The following is a 22639-nucleotide window of genomic DNA, read 5'->3' on the forward strand; positions in this document are numbered from 1 at the left end:
TTACAGTAAACACCATCCTAAGGTGGGAAACAGTAGAAGCATTTTCTTTAAAGTCAACACTGGGACCAAAATTATTGCTCTCTTCACTTTTATCCAAAATTGTACTGTAACTGTGTTCGTGCAACAAGATGAGAAAAATAAAGTTACAGTGATTGGGAAGAGACTGTCATTGTGATGTGATTGTCTACATAGAAAATCAAAAGTCTTCCACCAATTCGACATAATTGGAGAGTTTAGCAAATGCCTAAATATAGGATCAATGTCTAATTGTGAATTTTACTTATATACAGCCACAGTTAGAAAATAAGAGTTTTAAAAAGACAGCAGGGGCGCCTGGGTGGCTCAGTCGGTTGAGCGACCGACTTCAGGTCACGATCTCACGGTTCGTGAGTTCGAGCCCCGCGTCGGGCTCTGGACTGATGGCTCAGAGCCTGGAGCCTGCTTCCGATTCTGTAGTCTCCCTCTCTCTCTGCCCCTCGCCCGTTCATGCTCTGTCTCTCTCTGTCTCAAAAATAAATAAACATTTAAAAAAAAATTTAAAAAAATACAAAAAGACAGCAAATAAGGGGCACCTGGATGGCTCAGTTGGTTAAGCATCTGATTCTTGGTTTCAGCTCAGGTCATGATCTCACGGTTTGTGAGTTCGAGCCCTGTGTCAGGCTCCACACTGAGCATTGCAGAGCTTGCTTGAGCTTCTCTCTCTCGGCCTCTCTCCCACTCACATGTGCTCACTCAAAATAAATAAACTTTAAACAACAAATAATTGCAGAAACAATTCTGATGTATCTAGTAATAAAGCTAACCAAAAATGTGCCAGATCTGTGTACAGAGAGTTCTAAAAGACGTTAAGACTAGAGTGCCCTGTGTTCATTAGAAGGACAATTAGAAAGTCTTTTCAAATGAATGTATAGATTTATTAGTGCATCTCCAAACTAAATCCCAACATTTCTGCTGGAATTGACAAACTGTTCAAAATTTACATGGCAGATTTAAGGATGAATAATGACCAAGACACTTCTGAAGAACAAGAAAGGAAGGAGAGTTCATCCTACCAGAAGGACTTTTTATGAGGTTGAAGTGTTTAAGAAAGTCTTACTGTGCAAAAATAGAGAAAATGACCAATGGATAGAATAGAGAGCCCCAAAACAGGCCCACACGTATTTGTAAATTTCATATTGACGGAGATGGTATGGTAGGTCAGTGACAGAACTAATAATTAAATGGAGCTGACAAAAACAAACAAACATACAAGATTGGATCTTTTCCTCATACCATACACACAAAACAACTGTTTAAATGTCCCAAAACTTTAGAACTTCTGATGTAGAAAATCTAGTTAAAATTGTAGGTGAAATATATTTTGAAAATACAGAGGGATACCTTCCTGATCCTGCTTCTAAGAACTTCGTAAACTGCAGGCAAAAGAAACCATAAAAAAGAACCATAAAAAAGTAATTGTGCTATATTATAAATTGTTAATTTAAAACTTCTGTCCCTCAAAAGGCATTTTAAAGACAAGCTACAAGCTATGAGAAGATATTCGCAAAACTCATAACCAATAATAGGTTAGCATCAAGAATATATACAGAAATTATACAAACCAACAATGAAAAAAACAAACACTAGCAGAAAAATGGGCAAATGACTGAAACAGGTACTCCGCGAGTTGGCAGTGCAGTAAAACCTATTATGGGCCAGTAAACCTATTAAATGGTTTTCATTTATTAATACTCCGGGAAAGCAAATCAAGAGTGCAGTAACAGGTTTACATTCATTCAACTGGCAAAAAGTCCAGCAAAGTCAAATGTTGCAGAGAATTTCAATAGGATTACTCCTATATTGCTGGTGAAAGTGTCAATTGGTATAACTATTGTGAAAAACCATTCATTTGAGAACTTGAACCTTCCCCATGGCCCACCACTCAATTTGTAGGCATATACACAAGAGAAATACTTGCACAAAGTGCCCCAGAATACAAATATAAGAATGTTTTAGAAGAAACCCGATGTCCATCTAATAAAGTGTGCTCACATAGTGGTCAGTCACATGGCAGGCAAGATGAATGAACGTCAGCTGCAGGCAGCACAGCAACTTAATGGATTGAGTGAAAAAGCAAAATGCTCAGAAGACAACATGACCTAATGCTTTTCTCATAAAGTTCAAAAACTAAAACTGAACAAAACTTAAAAAAGTCCAAATAGTGATAAACCCAGAGTTCAGGATAGCGTTACCTCTGGTATGGAGGAGGAAAAGGGAGAGAACCGGGGGACTAAATATAAGAGTAAGTCATTGTGAACGTTCTCGTCCCTGGGTTGGATGATGGGTTCATTTGTTATTAAGAGTAAATATGTGGATGGAGAGAATCATGCACAGACCACTGATAGTGTGTTACGAACCAAGAGTTAACGATGAATCCAATTATATGCTCCTGCATTCAGAAACAAAAAACAGGACCTGTTGATGAGTTGGATTTGGGACAGAGGGAAGAAGAGAAATCAGGTCTGAATCCTAGGCTTTTGGCTTGAGCTGTTACTGCAATTTATTGATATAGAGATACCTGGGGTAGGTTCAAATTATGTGTGCATGGAATGGAGACAAGAACGCCTTTTGTGACTCATCGAGATGCCCATGAAGCATCAAAGTGGAGAATTAAGTTGGTATCAATACACAAGTCTAAATTCAATGATAAGGTCAAGGTAGGCCATACATTTGGGAGTAGTTGGCCATAGGATTAGATAGGCACTTAAGGGATATGGAGAAGTATGGCACTGGGCCCTGTGTTACCGTGACAGGGAGAGAAAAATCCTGAGAAGACAGGAGCTAGCAGAAATGGCAAGGCAAAGGGGATGGAATAATCTGTGTGTTGATTAACTTCGCTCTGGAGAGTATATCTGGACAGAATTTAATTGCCTAGATTGCCAACTCTAAAAAAGAAGAAAAGACTTTTTGATAAGTTTCTATAAATAGGTTCAGAGCTGAGGAGAGAGCCTGGCCTCATGGAGAGAAGTTGGATTAGGAGTCACTCAGGAGACCTGCGTTCTTCAGGCTTGGCTCCCAAAGCTGATCAGTTAGGCAGGTCACCACTCCCTCTGGTCTTCTCAATAAAGGCTAAACCAGGTGTCCTCTGTTGTGTTTCCAGCTCTAGGACAATCCACAACCTTTGACTCATCGTTTACACTGGAAGAACAGAACAGAGATTTGGTTTCTGAGCGTTGGATCTCAGCCCTTAACTTGCCACCACCCACCTACCTACTTAGCACCACCACCATATGAATTCTGTGTTTTTGTTTTGTGCAGCCAGAGTCTACAGTAGATGTGCTTTTATTCAAAGCTTTTGTTTTCGAAGGTTTTCTTTGTTGTGTTTTTCCCTCAGTAGTTTTGACACAATGTTTAAAACGAAGAGATGTCAAAGCAGTGTGAATTTATATTTGTGTCTAACTTTTGTGCTAGAAACTAGTTCTTTGGGGTGCCTGGGTGGCTCAGTCAGTTGGGTGTTTGGTGATCTCAGTTTGGGTCAGGATCTCAAGGTTCGTGAGTTCAAGCCCCATATTGGGTTTTGCACTGATGGTGTGGAGCCTGCTTGGGATTCTGTCTCTCCATCTCTCTCTGCCCCTCACCTGCTTGTTCTCTCTCTCTCAAAATAAATAAATAAACTTTAAAAAAAGTAAGAAAGGGATGCCTGGGTGTCTCAGTCGGTTAAGCGTCTGACTTTGGCTCAGGTCATGATCTTGCGGTTTGTGAGTTCGAGCCCCTCGTCAGGGCTCTGCACTGACGCTCGGAGCCTGGAGCCTGCTTCGGATTCTGTGTCTCCCTCTTTCTCTGTTCTTCTGCTGCTCGCACTCTGTCTCTCGCTCAAAAATAAACATTTTTAAAAATTAAAAAAGAAAGAAAAATAGTTCTTCGTTTTTTTCACAGAGTACAGTACAATTACCATCTCAGCAGACAAGTTTCTTGTCTCTGATATATAGGCAAATAAGGACCCAGTAGTTTCTGTAAATTTTGTGCAGAACTTCTAGAGAGAATTCCACCTCATCATCCACACACTTGAGTCTCGTGTGTGCCAGCTGCGACTGCAGGTGTTGGAGATACAGCAGTGAGCAAGACTGGGGAGCTCCGTGCTCATGGGGCTAGCTCTCGGTTCCGCGACGAGTGGACAAAAAGACTAATGTTAGAAGATGAAACAGGTGCTCTGTAGGTACTTAAAAGGGGGTAATGGGCTAGAAGGAGAATGGATGACTACTTCAGATTGGGTGGTCAGGAAAGGCCAAATCAGGAGGTGACATTTTTCAGCTGGGCTCTGACCAGATCCAGGCCTATGAAGAGAGGCAGGCAAGGGAGAGCACTCAAAGCTGGTGGGAGGCCCCTAAGGAAGACCTGCACTTGACATACTTGAAAAATGGCAAAAAGACCTAGTGTACAGTTGGTGGCGGGGAGATTGGTAAGAGAAAACTGGAGAGGTAGGCAGGGGTCAGACCTATAGGTCCAGTAAGCTACGGTGGGGAATTTGGAAGTTTTCTGTGACAGCTGTGGCCACAACTCTACCTGGCTCTTTCTTAGCTCTGCTTTTATTTTATTTTATTTTTTAAGTTTATTTATTTATTTTGAAAGAGAGAGAGAGAATGCACATGCCAGTGGAGGAGAGGCAGAGAGGTAGGGAGAGAGGGAACCCAAGCAAACTCTGTGCTGCCGGTACAGAGCCTGACACAAGGCTGGATCCCACGACTGGGAGATCATGACCTGAGTCAAAACCATTAGTCCGATGCTTAACTGACTGAGGCACCCAGGTGCCCCAGCTCAGCCTTTCAATACTGGAATCACTATAGAGTTTTGCCTGAGCCCCCTTATCATTACCTAAATATTCTCTTCTAAAAATGTTTTTTGAACGTTTATTATTGAGAAAGACAGAGCATGAGCAGGAGACGGGCAGAGAGAGGGGGAGACACAGAATCTGAAATAGGCTCCAGTCTCCGAGCTGCCAGCACAGAGCCCGACGCGGGGCTCAAACTCACAAACTGTGAGATCATGACCTGAGCTGAGTTGCTCAACCAACTGAGCCACCCAGGCACCCCTCATTATCTAAACATTCTTTAGATCATCTCATCTGGGTCCCTGACCTTGAAAACAAAATATCAATTCCATATAACTCTACATTTCAAACCCTGACATCCCTTCCCTAGCTTTAGGCTATTGTATTCATTTGCCTATTGGCCCCTCCACTTGAAATTTTAATGGGTGCATCTCAAACCTAACATTGACTCTTGGCCCAGTTGCTTAAGCTACAGCCTAGGGCTTATTCCTGGTTTCTGTTGCCACCACCTCCAATCCAGTCCATCAGCAAACCACATCAACACTGCAAAACATACCTCGACTAGGTAGGTCTACTTCTCTCCATGTCCACTACCACCACTGAGTTCAAGCCAGCATCTTTTTAAAACTAAAAGAAAAACTACAATACCACAAATGAGCAAAGCTGCTGAAGTAAAGAGAAGAATAGAAACCCTAATAGCTCTCAAGGAAGTACAGATCCACACATGGTCTAACATCAAGATGAAGCACCGTGTTGTGAATACTAGCATTCTGGAGCTGTAGACCTCAGGGACAGACTTGAGAGAGAAAAGGTTCCCATCATTACATTCCCAACTTGAGCCACGTCACCAGATTTAACCACAGCAGCTCAGCTCCTACCTACTTATTTATTGGAGTTCTCTAGGAAACGTCAATACCAAAACAAATCTAAACCACAGCTACATTAGATTACTTCTCAAGAAACTAATCTCCCCCAAATTTGTGCAACATGGGATGCCCAATAGAATTAGAAGATACTAGAGATGTGGAGACTAAAGACCATAATCAAGGAAATATGGATGGTATTTGTTATTCTCTGAGAGCGAAAAGCCTTAAATCCCCATGGCCACCAGCTGGATTGCGCCTTTGGCTATGTGCTCTGGACTCATTCATTAATACAGATATATTGTCCAGCCATTCCAACAAATTTCTTCCACATTCTCTTTACTTGCCTCAAACCATGTTGGTTGTTCTAGGTTAGGCTCTAACCCAGAGATTGCAAACTGAAGTCCTGCAGGCTGAATCATGTTTTCACATATATGCTATTTGCCCTTGACAGTGTTTTGGTTTACTTTTATGTTTGTTTTATTTTAAACAAATTAGTTGCAAAAACTAGAAGATGAATTTCTTTAAGCAACTTGTTGACTTGTCCTTAAAGGTCTGGAACCCGATGTGAGCTTCGAAATGGGATTCTAAGCCTCTTCCCCCCCCCCCCCCCCCCCCTGTATAGAATTAGCTTGCCTGTTTTCAGGGAACCATTTATATGTATGAAGTTTTAAAATACTTACTAGGAAACATACCACATCACCTGTACTGAATCTAACAATAACGAAACAGACAAATTCAGAATTGAGACATTCTATAAGACAGCGGGTCTAGATTGTTAAAAAAGTGTCAATGTCATAAAAAGCCAAACAACTAACCAAAATGACAAAAGGAGAATGTTCTGTATCTTTTAAAAAGATATAACCAGGGGCACCTGGGTGGCTCAGTCAGTTAAGCATCCCACTCTTGATCTCAGTTCAGGTCATGATCTCACAGTTCATAGGATTGAGCCCTACATCGAGCTGTGCACTGACAGTGTGGACCCTGCTTGGTATTCTCTCTCTCCATCTGTCTCTACCTCTCGCCTGCTCATGCTCTCTCTCTCTTTCAAAATAAATAAATAAACTTTAAAAGTAAATAAATAAATAAACAAACAAACATGACCAAATGCAATGCATTAACATTCATTAGATCCTTGACCAGGAAACAAAAAGTCATGAAAGATATTTTGGGGGACAAAGGTATTAATACTAATGAGATATTAGTATTAAATTTCTATTATATTTCTTGGGTATAACAATACTGTGGTCATGTGGGAGAATATCCTTATTTGTTAGGAGACATATACAGAATTATTTCTGGGTGAAAAGATGTCAGGAATATTTTCAAATGACTCAGCCAAAAGTGTATATAGCAAGTGAGAAAAAGCAAAAGTGGGAAAATATTAACTATAAATCTGGGTGAAGAGTAGGTGGGTATTGCATGGTATTATCCTTTCAGCTTTTCAATAGGTTAAAGACTTTTTCAAAATGAAAAGTTGGGGAAAAAGAAAACGAAGGGTTAAAGAGCCGATTGAATATCTTAATTATATTCTTAGGCTATGAAGTAAATTAATAGTTAAGCAGTGAAAGCAAAACATTTATTTGCATGTAGTTTTATATTTAGGAGTGAAACCAGCTAAAAGTGAAGTGTATACTCAACTGTAAGAATTACTGAATCAAATTTGCTCCTCAGAGGCACTTCTCATGCTTTCTAGTTTATACTTTCAAAGAAAATAAAATCTGGAGGAGACAGACTAGGTGTGTATCAGGGAATGTAAGTTTTCATTGTGATTAAATTTAGAAATACTTAACAAATCCCAACTCTTCATTATCACAAGTCTGTCTAAATTATCTGCTCCTCTAGGTATCTATAAAAGTGATTATTGATTTGCCCCCTTTCTCTAGGTAAACACACACACACACAAACACACACACACTGTATATTTGCCTGGTTATGGCTAAATTGACCTGGTTGACAGAGGGGGAGATATAAATATATTGGTGTAAAAGGACAAATAAGAGATAAGACTATGTATTTATTGCCCATTTATGTAATTACATGTGTCACTAAGGACAAAGGTCCTTAAAGACAAAAGGCAGAGTAGAAACAGTTCCCTACAGTAAGATAGATTTGTTACCACTTCCCTATTCATAAGGTTTTTTTTTTTTTCCTGCATGGTCCCATAGCCTGGTCTTACAATCATTTGGAGAATTTAACCATCTTTCTGGACACAATTTGTTGGCAGAAGATATGCTTCACTCCAATAAAAAGAAAATGAAGACTTTTCAAGAGCATTCATAGGCGTCAAGTCGAGAGGACGAGCACTTAGTTCCTGAGGTCTGAGAACCCTTGTTCTATGAGGAAGCGTTACTAGGACCGCGGCACCATGGATGTGGTAGGGGAAAACGAGGCCCTGCAGCAGTTCTTTGAAGGTAAGTGCCCACTTTCCAACATGCAGTCCCTGCTTCTGAGAACTGGCTCTGCTCGCAGTCACTGTTTTGCCTTTTTGGAATTCACTTAAACTTGGACTTGGAAGAAATGCCATCGTACTAACTGTCCTGAAATCTGAAGTGGAGGTTTATTTGCTCTGTTCATAGGAAAAACCAATGGTATAGGTAGTGATTTAAAAGAATACAGGATTTCCATCTTCTAGCTTGGTTGTTAAAAGAGTCACAGGGTCAGCGTATCTATGTGGCTAGGGTTTGTCTCTGTCCTGTGCTAGATTATATTTCTTCTAACCCCCTACATTTCAAAAATTACAGATTTGTCTTGTCTCTAAAGTTTTTGAGTATAGCACCAGAAAGGTGTAAGATTTCATTTAAAATAGTTTTTCTGTTAGTAAAATTAAATATAAAACAGCAAAAGAACACCTCCTTCCCCTTCTCATCTTTGTTTTTCACACTTTAAAAATGTGCAACCGAATAATGATTGGTTTTTGAAAGGAGAGCCATACTACAGAAATGAGTACTTCTTTCTCAAGGGAGGGGCATATTATAGGACGTGGTTACAGAGATTTTCTTTCTTTTACAAATCTAAACTGGCAGTACGGCTTCTATTATTTAATTGGGTTGATATTCTAATGGGGGTCTGTTGAAAATGTCAGCAAGGACTCGCCATCAGAGACTTCAGTCTTTGGTTCTTTATCAGCAATGCTCAGACTTCCATGTGAAGGGAAATGTGACCATAGCTTTTACACATTTCAAAGGTATTTCTCAGGAGGAAGTATGAGAAGAATTGAGGGTAGACCTGTTTATTCACAGAATCCAGAGGGCAGTTACCAGCATATAGAGAAGTGCTTCTGGGATTTCTGGTGATCAGTAAAGTACCTGACAAATTCTAGATGCAAAAAGGTTGAATGGAATTGACCCAACACCAAACAGTATGAAATAATGGAGTGGTCGTACTAAAGAACTAGTGAGATTCTAGGTCACCATCAGAAAGAATCACATACAATATGGTAGTTTCTGTGGCTTGGATTTTGCCAGAAGTGACAAAAAGAAAGCTAAGACCAAGAGAATTATCACATTATCTCAGTCGTGATCTATCCCATTGAATTTTCTGTCTCTGACAGTAGCCAAATCGGTGTGTCTACCTGGGTCAGGCTGTGTACACAGTAGGCACACTAACGTTGCATTGCTCGATTGTTATTGCCTGATTTTATATTCTGTGTAACTTTCATCCTGGCAGGGGGTAGCAAGCCCCAGGCTGCAGTTCCATACATATGCTTTATTTAAAAATTTTTTTTCTTAATGTTTTTATTTATTTTTGAGACAGAGAGAGACAGAGCATGAGCAGGGGAGGGGCAGAGAGAGAGGGAGACACAGAATCGGAAGCAGGCTCCAGGCTCTGAGCCATCAGCACAGAGCCTGATGTGGAGCTCAAACTCACAGACTGAGATCATGACCTGAGCCGAAGTCAGACACTCCACCGACTGAGCCACCCAGGTGCCCCATATGCTTTATTTTAGAGAAACCACCCATTCATTTTATAGAAGCATAAAGTCTTGGTTTCCTTCTGTAACTGGAGAAGACCTGAAAAGTGAATGTGGCCTACCTTCTGTTCTTTGGAAATTCTGCTGTACTTAGAGGATTCCTATACTATCTTTGTCTTATTTTCAGAAGTCTCCAGGGATATAGTTTCCACCAGTCTTCTCTGTCACTTGCTACAATATCTGATTATTATTTTAATAGTATTTTTCTTAGCTTAAACCAAACTCTGGTCTTCCATTTGAAACCTTTTTTTTTTTCATGAGGGAGGGGTCATTTCTCTTCATTTTTAGAAATAAAAAATGGAGACACCAGCTTAAATGATTCTCTTCCCCCTGAAAACCACACAGCTCATTGTCAAATGTTTATACCTCCACTATTCAGCAAATATTGAGTACCTGCTGTGTGCCTGGTCCAACACCACCTCCCTTAAGTGGTAGCTTGTAAGGCTTTGAAGTCTTTCCCTTAGATTTTAACGATTTCCTTTCTCAAGTATTCCTTAGACTGAGGACAGTAGTGATATTCTAGTGAGGAGGACCAGTTGTCGCTCATCGTTCTCCTGTTGATGTGTCGGTTCTAATTAAATGTGATCTTGTATAAAAAAAAAATCCAGGGGCGCCTGGGTGGCTCAGTCGGTTGAGCGTCTGACTTCAGCTCAGGTCACGATCACGGTTTGTGAGTTCGAGCCCCACGTCGGGCTCTGGGTGACAGCTCAGAGCCTGGAGCCTGCTTCTGATTCTATGTCTCCCTCTCTTTCTGTCCCTCTCCCCCTCACGCTCTCTTTCTCTCAAAACTAAATAAACGTTAAACAAAATTTAAAAAAGAAATCAAGGTCTGAAAAATCAAGAAACGTTTTGGCAATTTGTTACCCAGCTGAAAGCTATTTTTCTGTTTCTTCAGACCCTTTGTTCTAAGAAACTCAGCCCTAGCTGCATTTTTCCTTATGAACGCATTTGTATGAAAAAGTATCTGGATTGACAAAAGTATCTGTATTGACAATAAATGGCCTTGAGGGTCAAAGCTCAGGATGATCTTAGTTTTTATTTTAAATTTCAAATATGTCTAAATCTTTATGATGTGTCTCAGGAAAATGATAAGAACAAAGAGTGGTTTCGGGTAGCTGGAATTCTAATTCTAATTGTAATTCCCAGTCTGCCCCTGATGCCACAGGTAGGCCCATTAACTAACTAAAGCAGAGGCAGATCAGGTGTGCTAGGGATCCCAAGATCCTCTGGAGACTGATACCATGTGAAATGTTTGGCTTTTTCAACAAAGCTGGTACCACTACAAGAGAAAAGGTGTCAGAAGAGAAGCATATTAGTTTCTTTTTCATAACTAAAACTTGGTTACAATCTAAATTTCTGATGGTGGTGGATTCATTAAATGAATTATGGTTTTTCCATATAATGGAATATTTTATAGCTATTGAAAATGATGATAAGGAAAAATGTTTATTATATAAAGGGGAAAAGTGGTTTGTAAATTGATATATACAATTGAATATTTTTATATATGTAGCTTTCCAGAACAACATTTATTATTAAAACTGATCTGAAGGGGCGCCTGGGTGGCGCAGTCGGTTAAGCGTCCGACTTCAGACAGGTCACGATCTCACAGTCCGTGAGTTCGAGCCCCACGTCGGGCTCTGGGCTGATGGCTCAGAGCCTGGAGCCTGTTTCCGATTCTGTGTCTCCCTCTCTCTCTGCCCCTCCCCCATTCATGCTCTGTCTCTCTCTCTCCCAAAAATAAATAAACGTTGAAAAAAAAAATTTTAATAAAAAAAAAAACTGATCCGAAAATAGTTAATATATATACATACGTGCTCACACATATACATAGAAACAACTGGATAAATACACTTCAAGTATTAATAGTTGTTATCTCTTAGTGGTAAAAATATGTCGATTTTCATTTTCTTCTTTATACTTTATTATCTAAGTGCTTCATAATTGAAATGTATTATGTTATAATCCGATTATCTTAAATAGAGGAGAATGAATTTTAATTCAGCAAAACTCTTCTGTTTAAGATCCACGTCTAAAGAAAAATTACAAAAGACACTGACACAGGTGAAAAAGATTATGGACATCTTCCGTAGAAAAGATCACATCCTTCTGGGCTATCAGATTCTGTGGGATTTACACCTTTTATTGTCTTAGAGATATATTAAAACTCTATACATTGTAGATAACTGATATCAATGCAAATGACTTTTGTCTATAGATATGCAAATGAATTTACTTTTAGTGGGATCAACAGTTCTAGTAAAAGACAGTTTTGCTTTTATTTGGAAATTCATTGCATGGTGTAGCTAGATAGATACAGATGGGGTAGATATAGATCTAGATCTGCCATTTGAATTCTCCTTGAGCCAGTTGTGACATCTTCCTGCCTCCTTCATTAATTAGGTAGCTGAATAAAATCTTTGATATGCATCCATCTTATATTTGTATGAAAGTCATGGTTTTGGGGCACCTGGGTGGCTCAGTCCATTGAGCGTCTGAATTCGGCTCAGCTCATGATCTTATGGCTCTTGAGTTCGAGCCCTGCATCAGGCTCTGTGCTGATGGTTTGGAGCTTGGAGTCTGCTTCAGATTCTGTGTCTCCTTCTGTCTGCCCCTTCCCCGCTCGCGCTGTTTGTCTCTCTCTCAAAATAAATAAACATTAAAAAAAATTGTTTTTTAAAAGAACATCATGATTTTATCTTTAAAAAGAGATGGTTAACTATTTTAAGTTGGTTAACTTGGAAACTTTATCAATTCCACCTTTAGTTTGACCCTGATTACTAACAACATGTATTAAGTATTTACCATATTCCCACCCCTATGCTGTTGCCTTTACGTTCATTAATTCATTTAATTCTTACAACTCTCTGAGTAAAAAGGAATAAGAAAATGAAATACAGTAAATCTCAGTTCTTCAGTTTACTTCCTTTGTTTTTGAAAGCTGTGACTTCACATTCTTAATTTGTTTTCCTCATCGGTATTTTTGGGGACTGCCATGATATCAGAGGTCTCACTTTTTATTCCCAGGCTTTTTAGAACATTTTATAAAAACTGATTTGAGCAGACTATTTAGTTTTTCATTGTATCTAATTTTTAAAGAGGAGGTTTTCTGAATTGAGAAGATATTTAGCTCGTGCTCTTGGTAATGCCCTGAAGTAGGTTCTCAAATGCCTGTTGGCTTATCCTGAAAGGAGAAGCGGAGATTCATTCCTGCCCTGATTGAATGGAGTGGGGAAAACCACCTACTAGGAGCAGATAACAAGGAGACACAAGAAAGACACTGAGGGACTGAAACTCCAGCACACTCACTGAAGTTTGGGGGGACAGGGACCCCCATACTCTAATTGGTTGGTGACTCTGAATTCCCGTAAGAGGAATCAGAAGCTCTGAACAGCTGAAAGCAGGACAGAAGGCCAACGCTGCAGTGCCGGGACTGGCCCTGGGCAAGGCAGTCTTGTGGGTAGAGGGTATCTTTTTTTTTTTTTTAATGTTTATTTACTTATTTTTGAGAGAGAGAGAGACAGAGAGAGAGAGAGTATGAGTGGGGGACGGGCAGAGAGAGAGAGAGGAAAACACAGAATCCAAAGCAGGCTCCAGATTCTGAGCTGTCAGCATAGAGCCTGAGGTAGGGCTTGAACCCACAAACCACGAGATGATTACCCGAGCTGAAGTCAGACTTAACTGACTAAGCCACCCAGATGCCCTGGGTAAAGGGTATCTTTGACCTCAGGCCAGCCTCTTAATCCTTTGTCTTTCTTGCACGTGGGGACCACCACTTTCTCACCCTCCCAGCACCCTTATGCCCTCCTCTTTCTGTCCCAATAAAACCTGAGCTTGCACACAAGGTACAAGCAGCAGATAATCTAATGCCACCATACATCTCTATAGAGTCTTACACTCAATGTACTTTCAGAGAACACAAAGATGTTTGGTCAAATGAATCAAAAAAAGTCACCTTCTCTAAGGGTAGGTTTGGTTGCTCTCTAATGATGGAATTTTAGACATCCTGTTGTATCCTAGCAACATCCTCCAATAATAACTAGAAATAAGTACTTAAAAAAAATTTTTTTTAACGTTTATTTATTTTTGAGGCAGAGACAGAGCATGAATGGGGAAGGTCAGAGAGAGAGACACACACAGAATCTGAAACAGGCTCCAGGCTCTGAGCTGTCAGCACAGAGCCTGACGCGGGGCTTGAACTCATGGGCGAGATCATGACCTGAGCCGAAGTCGGACACTTAACAGACTGAGCCACCCAGGTGCCCCAAGGACTGTTTTTTTGTTGTTGTTGTTGAGCATTTACTATCTGCTAGATATAGAATTTTAATTAGGACCATGGCTTTGGAGTCAGTAATCCTGGATATGAATCCTGGCTGTACCATTCATTGCCTCTGGGATGATAGAGAAGTAAACTTCTGCAGGTCTTAGTTTCCTTGTTTATAAAATGCAGATAACTGTATCATCTCGAAATGTGGTTGTAAAGGGCTATGCCTGGCACAGAGAGCTCAATTAATGGTAGCTATTATAATTCTCATTGTTACCCTGTTATCATTTTCTCTGTGTAACATCAAAAGGGCCCTGTGAGAGATTTTTTTCCTCCCATGAGAATCATGAGGCTGGCAGAGGTGAACTTGCTTGAAGGTCATCCAGGTAGTAAGTGGCTACAAGTTCGTCATTCATTCCGATCCTTTGTTTATATTAACCAGCCAATCAGATGCTGCCCTAATGGCTGGGGATTCAGTGGTGAACAAGCAGAGGCCTTTTCCCAAAGCAACTCCTCTTCTAGCTGAAGAAAGAAGACCATAAAGATATAAGCAAGTGAATAAAATGATTTCAGATAGTCATTAATTATGAAGAAAATAAAGCCAGATAGCAGTGCAGAGAGACACTGAGGATGGGAGGGAGAGCGGGTTACATAATCTAAGGTAATCAGTGAATCTTCTTAGGAGGTGACATTCGAGCAAGTTGCCCGCCAGTCATCATCCATCATCCATCAGAAAAGCATCCCAGGCAAAGGGAACACCAGTGCGAAGTCCCTGAGCTTGGAGTGGGCAGGTGGAGGTGGGGTGGGGTGAAGAGCGTGCTGGAGGGGGCAGGGGACAGTGTTAACTGACAATGAGGAGGGTGGTAGGGGATGACGTCAGAATTTGAATATTTATTCTCGGTGTGATAGGAAACCCTTGAGAATAGGCAGGACTTGCAGATGGATAGGATGTGGGGGATGAAGAAGGCAGAGAAGTCAAGGATGATGCCCTGGTGTTGGCACCAATAATTGGTGGATGTTGGTACAATGTACCCAGGTGTGCAAGACTAGGCAGAAGTGCAGGTGTATGTGTGTGTGTGTGTGTGTGTGTGTGTGTGTATGTACGTATGTGGACACACACATACATATGAAATCAATAATTCATTTGTGGCACTTCAAGTTTTAGATACCTTTTAGACAACAAAATGGAAAATATGAGAAGGCAATTGGATGTTTGAATTTGAAACCCAAGGAAGGGATCAGGGATATGCATATCAGTTTGGGGGTCATCAGCATATAGTTGGTATTTAAAGCCCTAAGACAAGATGAGATCCTGAGAAGGAAGACAGACTAGACCAGGGAGACCCATGATAACACTTAAGGATGCGAGTGAGAATAACTAACAAAGGGATGTTAAATGAGGTAAGAGGGGAGTCTGTGGTGTTGAGCTGGGAAAGAATAGTGTTTCAAAGAGAACATGATCATATGTTTTAAGTGTTTCTGAAATGCCAGATAACTGAGCATAGAATGTGGGAAAGAAGGTTTAAGTGACTTTGACAAGTGGTTTCCATGTAGTGGAGGAAGAAAGCCCAGTCCATGGGGTTGAAGAGGGAACAGACGGTGAGTGGCTAATATGGGTAATGTTTTTGAGAAGTTCTTTTGTCCCATGAGCCAAGGAGTTGAGCCAAAGCCAGAGGGGGTATAGAGGCAAGAGTTGTTGATAATTTTGTTTTTTAAAGATGGGAGATACTGGGGCACATGGGTGGCTCAGTCGGTTAAACGTCTGACTTTGGCTCAGGTCATGATTTCACGATTTGGTTCATGGGTTCAAGCCCCGTGTCAGGTTCTGCGCTGATAGCTCAGGGCCTGGAGCCTCCTTCGGATTCTGTGTCTCCCTGTCTCTGCCCCTCCCTGCTTGCACTCTGTCTCTCTCTCTCACAAAAATAAATAAACATTAGGGGCGCCTGGGTGGCGCAGTCGGTTAAGCGTCCAACTTCAGCCAGGTCACGATCTCACGTGACCGCGTCGGGCTCTGGGCTGATGGCTCAGAGCCTGGAGCCTGTTTCCGATTCTGTGTCTCCCTCTCTCTCTGCCCCTCGCCCGTTCATGCTCTGTCTCTCTCTGTCCCAAAAATAAAATAAACGTTGAAAAAAAAATTTTTTAAAAATAAATAAACATTAAAAAAACGTTAAAAAAATAAAGATGGGAGATACTGAAGCATGGTCTGCCGGTGGGAATGATTGAGTGTAGAGGAGTACGTGCATGATGCAGAAGAGGGAGGGGACATTAATTATGGGAGAGGAACCTTGAGAAGGTGGGTCAGGATGGGATTCAGAGCACCTGGAGACACTTGCAACTCTTGCTGTCTTGTGATAGCAGCAGAGGTGGAGTACCTGAACAGATGCAGGTGGTGTGGCAGATTTCAGGGTGAAAACCCATGACAGGTTACTTCTGCTTTGCCTATGAAGTGTGAGGTGTATTAGGAGGGAGCTGGTGGCCGGAGTGTGGTAGGGGACTATTTGGGGGCGTTAGAAGGGAGAATAAGTTGTGAAATTCTTTTCTTTGAGAGTAGTCTCCTAGGCTGACATAACAAACAACTGCAACATTGATGGCTTAAAACAACAGAAATGTGTCCTCTCACAGTTCTGGAAGTCAGATGTCCAAAATCAAGGTGTTGGCAAGGTTGCATTCCCTCTGAAGGCTCTAGGGGAGAATCTGTTCCATGTCTCTTACCTAGGTTTTGGTGACGCTGACAATCCTTGGTATTCCTTGACTTGTAGACTAATAACTCCAATCTCAGCCTCCGTTTTTACATCATCATTTTCTCTGTGAGTCTCTTCTCTTATCAGGACAGTCATCATTGGACTTAGGGCCCACCTTCATCCAGGATGATCTCAGCTCGAGATCCTTAACTTAATTACCTCCGCCAAGACATTTTTTTCCAAAGTTCACATTCAGAGGTCGTGGGCGGTCAGACATTTCGGGGGGGGGTGTGTGTGTGTGTGCATTTTTCAACTCACTACAGAAAATAAAGAAGCAAATACGCTAGGAAATAGGATTGCTGGTCACTGCTGTGTCCACTTAAGATTTGTGTTCAATTACTTTAAGTGAGGCCGGTCAGGACACTTGGATGATTTTCTGAGCAACATTCAGATGCTTAAGTGCAGGGTGGGTGAAGAATTGGGTTTTTTCAAAGTTGAGGTTTTCCCAGATGAATCCTGCAGATGGAGAGAAGGGAAGAGAGTGACTAGTCTTTGCAAGGGAGTAATTAGAGTGATGGGCCCTGACATCTAAGCTGGGTAAGAAGGGAAATGGGGATAGCAGGGGCGTGAGGAGGTGTGGAAAAGTGGTAATAGGTTCATGAATAGGGGATCCCAGTGGGTGAACTGATTCGAGTAGAGGCATAAGTGTCAGTGAGTGGAAAGGATGGGCCGGTCAGAGAATACAGCAGGTGGAAATGAGATCTCAGAGGTTGATGCAGTTACTGGGTTGATGCCAGGGTTTAGCAGCGTGTCAAGAGAGGAGGTGTCTGAGGTGAGATGGAGTAAAGGTGGTGGAAGTAGTGAGGAGTTTACGAATTCAAGAGGCTGGGAAGTATTGGGTGGATGTCGAAGCCACCAGCAGTGATGGCAAGAGTGGTGTTGCAGAGAGGAAAAGAGGGAACCAGACGGTGAACAAAGTGAGCAACCAAGAGGTCGCTAGATGCTACTACCAGGAGGTGGCCCAGTCATGTGGGATCTGCTTCATTTGAAGAAGGAAGGAGGGAAGCTAATCCGGAAATAGCAGTGAAGACCAAAAACACCTCCCATTTTCAGCCCCCAGGGACATGTGGGAGAACCTCTATTGCGGTGTTTCATAAATGTTTTCAAAATTTATTTATTTTTGGGGTGGGGTGGAGACGGAGTGAGAGGGAGAGAGTATCCCAAGCAGGTTCTGCGCTGACAGCCCAGAGCCCGATGTGGGCCTAGATCCCGTGAATCCGGAGATCATGACCTGAGCCAAAATCAAGAGTTGGACGCTTAACCAATGGAGCCACCCAGGCAGCCCGAGATGTTCCATAATTTAACCAGTTCTTATTGCTAGCCATTCGGGCGTGTTCTAGATTCTTACCTGTGAGAACCTTTAGTTATTTGCTTTGCATGAATTTCCTCAAAATAGAGTTACTGCCATATAGAATTTTTTTTTAATTAGCTCTTTGATAAATATTGCCCAATTATCTGCCAGGAAAATTTTTTTTATGTTTATTTATTTCTGAGACAGAGAGATAGCATGAGTGGGGGAGGGGCAGAGAGCGAGGGAGACGCAGAATCAGAAGCAGGCTCCAGGCTCTGAGCTGTCAGCACAGAGCCCGACGCGGGGCTCGAATTCATAAACCGCGAGATCATGACTTGAGCCACCCAGGCGCCCCTCTGCCAGGAAATTTTTTAAAAATTAATCTGTAGACTCTCACTGTTACGGCTGCCTGATATTTTCATTTTTTGACTTAAAAAAGTTACTCTATTCCCAGAGTCCTTAACCTAGGGTAAGATTCAGGTGGGCTCCAAGCCTCTGGCAGTGAGTGGAAGTAGGTATTTGTGTAGGCTCATATGTTAGGGAAAGTCTCCACACCTTTTATCGGAGGCCCAGTGAGCTCTACGACTCAGAAGATGTGAGGAACCCCTGCGCTGGTCTCAGGCCATTGACGGCTCCTCTCACCTTCCCCTCCTGAAGGAGCCAGAGCCTGGAGCCACCCATGGTGGAGAGGACGTACTTTGAACCAGTAGAAGATCCTGCACTGGGGCATGTTTCAATGATCAGAGTCTAGAAACTTATAGACCCTACTTAAAATGTGGTTAAGAGATGGGAAAGGGAGGTTTGATGACATGATTAAAAGCAGTGATGAAAAAAAATAACTGTTTCATCTCTATATTCTGAGTTGTAACTGTATCGGAACACACTCCTGCCAGAATGATACTGTAACCTAAAAGGGAGTGAATTCTGAAAAGTCTGCTCTCAGTTTCATTGGTGGGTATAGAAAACCACGTGACTTCTCCCCTAGCAGTTGACGTGACCAGAAAAGGGTGATTATTTCCTCTGCACTGGGCTTCCTTCTATCCCTGGGGGCTGTTCCAGAAGTACTTGAAGAGATGCTTCTGGAGGCCCAGTCAGCCAGGAGGAAGCTCTTGGCAATGGATTGACATTTGTTGATTATTTGTGCCTAGCCTGCTTTTGAAAAGATTCTGGGAATACTTTACATTATAGGTTACCTTAAAAATTGGTATAATAAAGTCCCTACAAGGGAAAGGCAAGGGTAACAATATATACTCCCAGGGGGCGGGGAGTAATAGCAAAATTCAGGTATCAATGGGTCAGTGAGGAGATTTAAATCTCTTCTCTCAACTCTATCCCTCCTTCCAGACATTCACTTCTCTTTCTCTTCTCTTTCATCACCAAACTCTGAAAAATACCCATTCTTTATTCTTTGCATCTCAAGCCCAATTAAATCTGGCTTTTGCTCTGACTTGCTCTTCTGAAATTTCTAACTGCTAGATTGTATTAAAAAGGCCTTCAGCGCTCATCTTCCTGGTGTTGTCTCTGGGATTGGTCACTATCGCCCATTGTTTCCTCATGGAAGCTCTCTCCCATGTAATTCCATGGCACCTTCACTCTGGTTCTCCTCCAGCCTCTGTTTCCTCTCGGATGCTTTCAGTAATTCACCCCCTCCTTGTCTGCCCAAGAGTCCTGTCTCAGAAACTCTTTTATTTGAACACCAAAAGCTTACCCTGAGTGGGCATTCCCATGGGTCAGCATATCCCAAGTTTCAGACCTGTATTTGCCAGGTTTCAGACCTATATTTATAGCTGTTTAAGGTACATATATATGTATGGATGGATCTCCGTTTTCCCAAATCAACACATTCAATGTGGAACTCATTCCCTCCCTGATTTCAGTCTTCATTGCCTCCTCTGTTCCCTTCACTCTCCAACAGACCTCCCAAACTAGAAACTGGGGTATCACTCCTGACGACTCCTATACTCTATAGCTAATCCTTTATCAAATGGTTGCTTCCACCCTAAGGTGAAATGTCTCCCTGCTGCAACCTCCCCTTTGTTCAGACATTCATCTCTTGCCAGAGCCTCCTAACGTCTGTCCCTGTGCTAACCATCTTCCACTTTGCCATTGGCTCATGTGGATGCCATTGCTTAAACATTGCTGTTGAATCTCCATTGTCTGAGCTCAGTGTAGTTGTCCCAATATAACATTCCAGGCATCCTTACACTGGGGACTCCCCCCATACTGATATCTATTGCACGTGGTTTGGTACAAGTGGTTGAGAGCATGTTCCAGGGCCAGAGTTCTAATCTTGACTCTGCCTCTTGCTAGCTGTGTGATTAAGCTGTGCTTAATCTCTCAGTGCCTCAGTTATATATCTATAAAACTGGAGTGTTACTAGTAACTGTCTACTAAGGTTATTGGGCAAGGTAAATGATTCAGTATACATGAGGCTCAGAATAGTACCTGGATTCTGTATGCCTGTTATTACTATTATTATCTTCAGTATCGTTCTTACTCTTATCTATACCCCAGCTACACAGCTTTTCATGGTTTCTTGAATACATTCTTTTACTCTCCCTTTCCTAATGCTGGGTTTGTGCCTTCTGCCCAGAATGTACTTTCCTACTTCTTTATCCAGCCAACTTCCTTGGGCAAAGTTAGAGGTACAGTTCTCCATGCTTCTGCAGCTCTTTGTCCATACCTTTGGATATGCACCCTTTACATTAAAGTTCAAGTTGTGTGTTTACATGTCTGTTTCCCACAGAAGACACTTTAAGCATCTCCGTTTGAGGATTTGCCTTTGGGTCGTTCACCTCTGCAGGCTCAATGTCTTGCGTGGAGCACTTATTTAGAAAAATGTTTGCTGAATATGTGTTCTGTGAATGAGATTCTTGACCACAATTTCTGGTGGAGAAGCAGGGCCCTTATTTTATTATACATAGTGGTTCAGTTTGTGTTCATTTTCTCACCAACATTTTAATATCCAAACCAGCTCTGGAGAGGAAGTCACAGCTCCTCATCAATACTGGTTATGTAGATTACTGTTAGATCCATGACCTATAGTAATGATCTTCCTCTAGTGTATGGTAACTCTTTTTTCCTTAAAAGCAACTATTAGTAGGGAGGGAATGAAGGTGGTGTGGCGCTCAGTAGAAAACATGGCGGAGATGCTGGCTGGGGACAGGCAGATTCAAAACCCTAGTCCCTTTATAACAGGTTAAGGCTTTAACTCAAACTGGGTCATGAGCAGAGAATCAGAATCAATACTTAGAAGTCACTAGGAGGGGGCGACTGGGTGGCTCAGTCAGGTAAGCATCTGACTTTGGCTCAGGTCATGATCTCACAGTTCATGAGCTCAAGGCCTGCGTCAGGTGAGCTCAAGCCCCACTCCAGTCTCTGCATCCTGTCTCTCTCTCTCTTTCTCTCTCTCTGCACCTCATGGGATTCTCTCTCTCTCTCTCTCTCTCTCTGTCTCTCTGCCCCTCACTCACTCACACTCTCTCTTTCAAAAATAAATGAATAAATTAAAATAAATAGATCTTAAAAAAAAAAGAAGAAGAAGAAGTCTATTTTGCAGTCAAAATAGACAGGTGGAAGCTGCAGTCTGGAGAAAACTAAAGGTCCAAGCACCAGGAAACAGTCAAAGTAATGGCCCTGGGGGTTGTGGGAATGATCTTGGGGGGACTGTCTGATTACACAGCTTTCCCACCCACATCACCCCTGGAAAGTGGGCACCATTACAAATCACACACATTAACCCCAAGCTCCTGACTCCAATGTGCAAGTGTGGTGACGAGTGACATAGTGGTTAGAGCACAGGTTTGCATCCAGATTGCCCTGGGATCAAATCCCACCTCTACTTCAATGGACTTACAATGCAATCTTGGCAAAGTCTCTCTGAGACTGTTTCCTCATCTATCAAGTGAAGTAGATATTATTTCATAGGAGAGAAGTGAGAATTCAGTAAGCTGATATATGTGGAAATACTTTGCATCGTGCCTGACCCACAGTTACTGCCCAGCAAAGTGGTATTATCAGTAATCTATAATTAAGAAAGTGTTTGTTCTTTTAAAGGAGGTCCCTGTAGCAGCCTGTGTGATGGGGAAGAAAACCGCTACCATTTAATGAACACTTGACCTTATGTTAGACACTGTACTAAACTCTCAGGTGTATTACTTGTTAGTTTGTACAACAAAATGAGCAAGGAGATAATATTATCACCACTTGAGAGATGAGGATACAGATTCAGAGAAGGTTTGTACCTTGCCCAAAACAACACAGCCATTATGTAGCAGAGCTTGAAGTTGGATAGAAATCTTTCTCTTAAGGTTTGACTCCTAGTCACTGTGCACGGTGTCTTCTAGACAGGTTGCAAAGGAACATCTGTAGAGTTAGCTGTGGAAATTATGGCTCCTGTTCAAATAACCAGGGTGGGGTGTGTGTGTGTGTGTGTGTGTGTGTGTGTGTGACAATTTGCACGTAATTCCATTCCTTAGATGAAATTATTCTGGAGTGTGAGTGCTTGGTACATTAGTGCTTTCTGGAGTTTTTTTGGCAAAGCCCAGCTCAGGTGTTAGTGGTAAAAGGGCAATAGTTTATGTTCATAGAGGAGGCAGCTACAGACACTCAAAATATAAGGCTACCAATAAGAATACAAGGATATAAGAACACCAATGCTGGCCTACAGTACTGCTCAGTGCAAACCAAAAATTTATAGA

General features: G+C 41.8%; 1 protein-coding gene across 1 annotated transcript in view; it reads left to right on the top strand.

Moving 5' to 3' along the window:
* Window positions 1-8038: 8038 nt before the first annotated feature.
* The window catches only part of MYRFL (myelin regulatory factor like), a 128527-nt gene continuing 113926 nt past the window's right edge, over window positions 8039-22639 (top strand). The window contains exon 1 of the mRNA XM_043564284.1: window positions 8039-8084. Within this exon, the coding sequence (XP_043420219.1) occupies window positions 8039-8084 (46 nt within the window). The remainder of the gene's footprint in view (window positions 8085-22639) is intronic.

This window comes from Prionailurus bengalensis, chromosome B4 (assembly GCF_016509475.1).
Source record: "Prionailurus bengalensis isolate Pbe53 chromosome B4, Fcat_Pben_1.1_paternal_pri, whole genome shotgun sequence".
NCBI classification, from domain to species: Eukaryota; Metazoa; Chordata; class Mammalia; order Carnivora; family Felidae; genus Prionailurus; species Prionailurus bengalensis.